Genomic DNA, 7,075 nt, shown 5'->3' on the forward strand with positions numbered 1-7,075 from the left:
CGCCTTTGTGGGGAGACAATCTGAGTGGGGAAGGCAGTTCGGGGCTTTGTCCGCCGCTGCCCCCCCGGACCCGTGCTGGGGGGACATTTAGAGCAATTACTTGTCCAGAAAGTAACTGTCAATCATTCTTAAAGGGGAAGGCCTCCAATTAATAACCTCGTCTTAATCCTTTGGACTCATTTCCAATCTGCGGTGCCTTGGTGACATCTGCAACACTAAATAAAGATTCTCCCGAGCCTTAGCACGGCGGTTCTGTGACAAATAAGAAGACTAGAGGCAACTTTGGCTGCCAAAGCTGCGAGATTGGTGAGGTTGAGCCGCTTGTTTGGTTCCCGGGAGGGACCAGCAAAGTTAAATACTCCTGGAAAATCCGAGTTGGGCCCAGCAGGTAATGCCGTTTTTTTTTCCAGTTTGGGACAAAGTGCTGAGGGAAGATGCTGAGAAGGGGAGTGGGTGTCTCCAGGGTATGCCCAGGGTCAGTGTTGGGGACGGGACTGGCACCATTCCCTGGGGACTCAGGAGCGGGTGCGGGTGCCTGCAGTGTCACTCACCCTGAATCACACAGAGCCAGGGGCAGGAGCCACCCGTGCTCCTACCACCCGTGCTCCTACCACCCAGGTGGCTCGAGCCCAGGGAGCCAAATCCTGGCGCCCAGATGGTGCCAAAGGCAAAGAATGGGGTCCCAGTGGAAGCTGGGACTGTCCCTGCACTGTCTCTTCCGCATCCGCTGCTGCCAGCGGAGGCCACTTGTCTTCACTGATGTTCTGCTACTTTGCAGTACTCAGGAAGTGAAGTTTTTTTACTTGTTTTGACTAGGGCTCAATGTAATTTCTGTTGCTTTTTTGGGCGTCTTTATGTCTGGGGGGAGTTATCCCCTCCCCCCAGCTAGCAGCCCCCACAGGAAAACCATGGGCTGGGGCATCGAGGAGTGGGGGGGAAGAAGTCTCCTGAGGTATTGGGTCCTTATGTTTCCCAGCACAGGTTTGCAGCTTAAGGGCTTAAACCCAAAAACTCCTGCTAGCTTGACAGTGGCTGCAGGAAGATGTCCTTCAGGAGCCAGAGTTTAGCAGTTCCCCCACCCCCAGCTCAGTGTGGCCTGTTTCCAGGCAGGATTCCCAAAACACTGGTGCCAAAGGCTTGGGAGTCCTGAGGTCAGTCCATGGAGGAGAATATGGGGTGGTTGGTAGGTGCTGATGTCCCCCCAGCCTGATCTGTAATGCTCCTGCCTTCCCCACTCAGGGACATCTGTGTCCCCTGGCCAGGCCGAGGCAGATTGGGGTGGGGGTCCCACCCTTGTCCCCATCCTACCCTTTGCTGGGTCTGGTGCTGCCACCCTGCTGCCGGGTCACTGCTATTCCGATATTTTGCTGTTCTTGGCTCATCTGTGCTCCCAGGTTGGGATTTGCTGCTCCCTGGGGAGTTTTTGCCTCCTTTGCTTTATGATGGGGTCAGGGGGTGAACCATGGGGCTCCATCTCCACTTCTTACCCCACCCCCCACCATTGCCCCACTTCTTCTCCTGCATGCCCCGTCTTATCCCCAGCCCCCCCAGCCTCTCTCATCCCCCCCAGTGCCCATCTCATCCATCCCCATTGCCCCAGCTCCTTCTAGTTCCCCGCCCCCCCGCCCAGCTCTGACTCACCCCCTGTTGCTCCATGGGACATGACTGGGCAGGGCAGATGGGGATCCTGATGGTGTGCTGGGTCCCTTGGGGGGCATGTGCCCCAGGAGGGTGCTCTAGGTGCTCAGCCCCCCTCTCTCTTCCCCTTGCAGGTGTGCAGCTGCGCAAATGAGAAGCAGGTAAGTGAGAACAGCATGGCAGTGGTGGACCCCATCCCCTCCCTGTGTCCCCAACCCCAGAACATACTGTGATGCTCACACAGTGACCACAGGGCCCCTGCTTCCCCCAGCCGCCCCCCCTCCCCGGATGCCTTGGGGCACCCACATGGTGCAGCACCCAACACCCCTGAAGCATCCTGAGACTGCCTGGACCCAGAGCTCCAAGGGCTACAGACACCCCGCAAGGGACTGTAGGGCATCGGGGGGGCTAACAGCTCCCGAGGGCACACAGAGCTGCACTCCCTGCACACACAGCACTGCATGTGCACAGCCCCTCTGTGAGAGCAGCACCCACAGAGCAACACACGCTGCACACCCTGCACACCCTGCACTCACTGCACTCCCTGCACACCCTGCACTCACTGCACACACACTGCACACACACTGCACACACACTGCACACACACTGCACACATACTGCACTCACTGCACACCCTGCACTCACTGCACACACACTGCACACATACTGCACACACACTGCACACATACTGCACTCACTGCACTCACTTCACACACTGCGCACACAGCTCCTGGGCATGCACTGATTGCACTGGAAACACTGCCCACACCATTCACCCAGAGCAGCACCAGGCACACGCTGCTCATGTTGGGTGCACTGCACACAGACACAGCACAGCTGCACAGGCACTGCAAAAGAACTGCACGTTGCCACATGCATGCACACCCTGCATGTGCTGTACTGCATGGTGTGTGCCATAGGTATTCACATGCCTCTGCTGCATGTGCCAAGTGCACTGCACACACTACACACCCTGCACTCACTGCACACCCTGCACTCACTGCGCTCACAGTGCACACACATTGCACTTACTGCACGCACACTGCATTCACTGCACACAGTGCACACAGACTGCACACTCACTGCACACACACTGCACACACTGCACACACACTGCATACACTGCACACACAGTGCACATACTCTACACACTGCACACAGTGCACACGCACTGGGTGCCCACAGCTCTTGTGCCCACAGTCTGTGCCTGCCACACACACAGTGTGCTCCCTGCACACCCACGGCACTGTGCACACACACTGAGCCCTGCATGCAGCAGCGCAGACACTGCACAGTGTATGCTTCATGCAAGGCACACAGGCACTGCACCCTAGCACTGCTCCCATGTGGCACAAACCACCCTGCACACCCCTATCCCCACATATAGACATGTGTACCGTTCACATGCTGCACACCTTCCACTGCCACTTCCACTCAGCCCACTCCACATTCCCCACACAAACCAGTGCCTCACTGGGAGCACCCCTGAGCACCCCTGGGCCCCTGCCCAGGTACAGGCACAGATGCAGGCACCGCAGGCACCACACTGTGCACACAGCACCCCAACACAGACACCCCTGTGTGCACACCCAACACCCACCCCCTGCCCACTGCCCTCTAGGACCCCCATTTTCCCCGTCCCAGCATGAACCCACTCTCCTTTTCCCTCCCCACTCGCACTGAGGCACTAGGTGAGTCTTTGCTGGCAGGTCTGGGCAATGCAGTGCCTTCCCCTTGCCCCAGGATTACGGTTTTCTGCCCCATTTCCATGTCTGCTGACATCCTCACAGTGGAAAAAGACCCTTAATCCCCTGCAAATACTGGAGGAAGATTTCAGATGCCGGATAAAAAGCTTAAAGATGAAATGTTGCAAGGGTTGAAAATGCTTCCAAGAGTCACCAAAACAGTTATTAGCTGGGGGACAGTGCTGGGTCACTCCCACCCAGCCTGAGGACTGACACTTGGTCCTCCAGGATTCCAGTGCCAGCCTTCACTACAGAAGAGGCTGGACAAGAGGAGCTGGGGTGGAAGGAGGGAATTAACCCAGGCTTGGTCCCCTCCAGGCCAGGGCAGAGAGAGATCAGGTTGGCTTTCTGTGATGGCACACATCACACACATCACTTTCTGGTGGCATCGGACAGCAGAGCCAAGTGCAAGGTATCCCTTGGATTCTGGGTCAGTCCCAAGGACCGTGGTCCAGTCGCAGGGACTGTGGATCAGCCCCCAGGACACCACAGCCCCGGGATCCTCTGCTGTGGCAGAGAGGATTATGCCTTTGCATAACCTGTTCCTAGGGCCACCCTATCTTCCCATTCCTCCATTTACTTGTCTGTCCATCCCTGGACTGGGGACACATGCGGGGTCCAAAGCCCCCACACCCTCTAACTCTGAGGTGCCCCTGCAGGTGCCACCATGTTCCTGAATAAGTGCGAGGGGGACCTGGGTGAGCTGCGGAAGACAGGGGACGGCGAGGGCACCCCACCAGCCGCTACTGAGGAGGAGCAGCCCAAGAAGAAGCACCGGCGGAACCGCACCACCTTCACCACGTACCAGCTGCACGAGCTGGAGCGTGCCTTCGAGAAGTCCCACTACCCTGACGTGTACAGCCGTGAGGAGCTGGCCATGAAGGTCAACCTGCCGGAGGTCCGCGTGCAGGTAGGGAGGGCAGCACTCCAGCACCTTGCATCTGTCCCTGAGCAGTGCCAGAGGGACCCCAAGGTTCTGCAGAGCTCTGCTCAGCTCTCAGCTCTAGTGCCAATGCCTCTCTCTATGTCTTAGTTTCCCCATTGCTTGAGACCAGAGCAGCATCTCTGCAGAGCCAGCTGCTTCTGACAAAGCCAGGGAAAGGATTCAGTGGTTGAGCCTTGTTCCTCCATGCAGTCCCAGTTTGACTCACAAGGTCTCAGTTGGGCCCATAGGCCAGAGGCTCCATTAGGGCACAGTGATAGGTTTTCAGAAATTTTTCCCCCATCTGGTAGTGGCTGTTCCCACTTCCCAGAAGTGTTCCCACTTCCCATCCCTCCTGCTGCTTTCATGGGAAAATGGGCAAAAAACCCAACTTGCAGGTTGCGGCCCCTTACAGGTCTTTTGGGAAAGCACAAGATCCTCATGGATTTGAGGGTTTTAGCTTGTTGGAGCAGGGCAGATTGGTGGGGCAGTGGGTCTGGGGAGGTTTTGTTCCTCAGGCTGCAGCAAAAGGCTCATGGGGGGACAGCAGAGCCCGGGGAGAGCCTGGGGTCCCGCCAGTCCTCTCCCCACCATGCCTGGACTGATGGGGTGAGATCAGGGAGGGAGAAAGGGTCAGGGAGCTGAAGTAACAAACCCACTGTGAACCACAGCAGTAACCCCCAAACAAATGAACTGACTTCCCCAGGCCTCAACCCCAGTCAAGACAATGCAGCCTTTTTTGTGGAGGTCCAAACCATAAAGACACCCCTGCTGAGCTCTCTGAGCAACAACTGATTTCATAGAATCACAGAATCGTTCAGGTTGGAAAAGCGCTCTGAGACCAAAGAGTCCAACTGCTCCCCCAGCACTGCCAAGGCCACCAGCAATCCATGTCCCTAAGTGCCACATCCATATATAAGTCCCTCCAGGAATGAGGATTCCACCACTTCCCTAGGGAAGAAGCTTCCACTAACTTTCCAACCTAACCCTCCCCTTGCACAGCTGAAGGCAGTTTCCTCCTGTCCTGTCCCTTGCTCCCTGGGAGAAGACCCTAACCCCCACCTGGCTCCACTGTCCTGTCAGGGAATTGTAGAGAGCCACAAGGTAGCCCCCCAAGCCTCCTTTTCTCCAGGCTGGGCTTCTCCAGCTTCCTCAGCCTCTCCTTATCTGATCTGTGCTCCAGCCCTTTCCCCAGCTCCGTTCCCTTCTCTGGACATGCAGTTTGCACCAGTGCAGCCCAGCGTCCACCAACAGCCCTGACAGTCCATGGAACCCTTCCCACCCAGACATTCATCTTTCCTCCTCTTTGCCTCCTGCAGCAGACCCTGTGCCCTCTGCTGCTCTGGGGACACAGGGACCAGCATTTTAATGAGCAGTTCCCATGGGACCAGACGTCACTACTGGATTTGGGTTGCTGGTCCCTGTCATTCCTGCTGGGTTTTGGCACAACTGTGACTGTTTAACTTATAAAAGCTGTGACCAAGGGGCTGGGAAAGTGAGATAACATTGTCCCATGGACTGCCGGGAGTTTGCAGGGCCAGGGTGCATGTTCCTTCCCATGGAGCAATAGGGGCTGTGTGCTTACACCTCTCACTTTCCACACCTTGGAGATGTCCTTGGTCTCTGGGGCTTGTGGGAGAGGTCTGGCAGAGGTGCTGGGATTCCTGGAGCCCTGTAGGCCAGCCCTCGTGGGATGGGGTACCTCATAGGGGACACCGTTGCCTTGAGCACTCCCTGTAAGGCACCCCCCCATGGGATACTGCAGAACGGGGCACCCTGCATGGGACACAGCATGTGGGGCACACTGCAAGGGTCTAGCTGGGCACAGTGAGCTCACCTTGGCTCTCACCTTGCAGGTCTGGTTCCAGAACCGACGAGCCAAGTGGAGGAGGCAAGAGAAGATGGAAGCCAGTTCCATGAAGCTCCATGATACCCCCGTGCTCTCCTTCAACCGGCCCCCCATGACCCCCAACGTGGGGCCCATAAGCAACTCCCTCCCACTCGACCCATGGCTGACATCGCCCATCTCCAGCGCCACCACGGTCCACAGCATCCCTGGCTTCATGGGAGCCCCCCAGGCCCTGCAGCCCCCCTATGCTGGGCACTCCTTCCTCAACACTCCCCCGCCGATGGCGCAGGGCATGCAGCCCATGGCCCCTGCACCCTACCAGTGCAGCACCCCCTTTGTGGACAAGTACCCGCTGGAGGAGGTGGACCAGAGGAGCTCCAGCATTGCCTCACTCCGTATGAAAGCCAAGGAGCACATTCAGACCATTGACAAGACCTGGCAGCCCATTTGATGAACGCTCCCCTCCAAGCTCCCCGGCCACCGCTCCTGCCCCTGGTGCTGGCTCTGCCCTGCGGCGGGTGAGGGAGGACAGTGGGCACTCAGCAGGACCAAAGTTGGCACCGGGCAGGGATGCCAGGCTGCGTCTTCCCTATACTGACTCAGCACTGGTGGTGTCAAGAGAGCGAGTTGGGGTGCTGGCAGGACCCCACGGCTGGGGGGAAGCACTCCAGGAGAGCCCCTTTGCCTCTCTGAGGCACCAAGATCAGCTGAAGACCTGGCTGAGGTTCTGGCATCCCACTATGCCACCGGGCCACCCACCACACACCAGTTGGACACCCCCTTTCTTTACACCCCTCCCCTTTCCATTATTATTATTTTTTTTCAATGCTGCAGATTTAAACAAAACTGAACAGAAAGCTCTAGTTTTGTAGGAAGTACTTGAGGGGGATGTTTAGCTGCGTCGGGGCACTCTGCTGGTCG

The 7,075-nt window shown here is 57.4% G+C and overlaps 1 protein-coding gene across 1 annotated transcript; it reads left to right on the forward strand.

Moving 5' to 3' along the window:
- Window positions 1–4,050: 4,050 nt before the first annotated feature.
- RAX2 (retina and anterior neural fold homeobox 2) lies at window positions 4,051–6,835 on the forward strand. Its single transcript, XM_062510140.1, has 2 exons — window positions 4,051–4,293; window positions 6,162–6,835. The coding sequence occupies exons 1-2, from the start codon at window positions 4,051–4,053 to the stop codon at window positions 6,603–6,605; spliced, it is 687 nt and encodes a 228-aa protein (XP_062366124.1). The 3' UTR covers window positions 6,606–6,835.
- Window positions 6,836–7,075: the final 240 nt, after the last annotated feature.

This window comes from Cinclus cinclus, chromosome 28 (genome assembly GCF_963662255.1).
Source record: "Cinclus cinclus chromosome 28, bCinCin1.1, whole genome shotgun sequence".
Taxonomy (NCBI): domain Eukaryota; kingdom Metazoa; phylum Chordata; class Aves; order Passeriformes; family Cinclidae; genus Cinclus; species Cinclus cinclus.

Excerpts from the sequence above, each read along its gene's own strand:
- RAX2 (XM_062510140.1), top strand. The coding sequence starts at position 4,051 with ATGTTCCTGAATAAGTGCGAGGGGGACCTGGGTGAGCTGCGGAAGACA. Across the intron at positions 4,294-6,161 it reads TGCCGGAGGTCCGCGTGCAG|GTCTGGTTCCAGAACCGACG; the intron begins GTAGGGAGGGCA and ends CTCACCTTGCAG.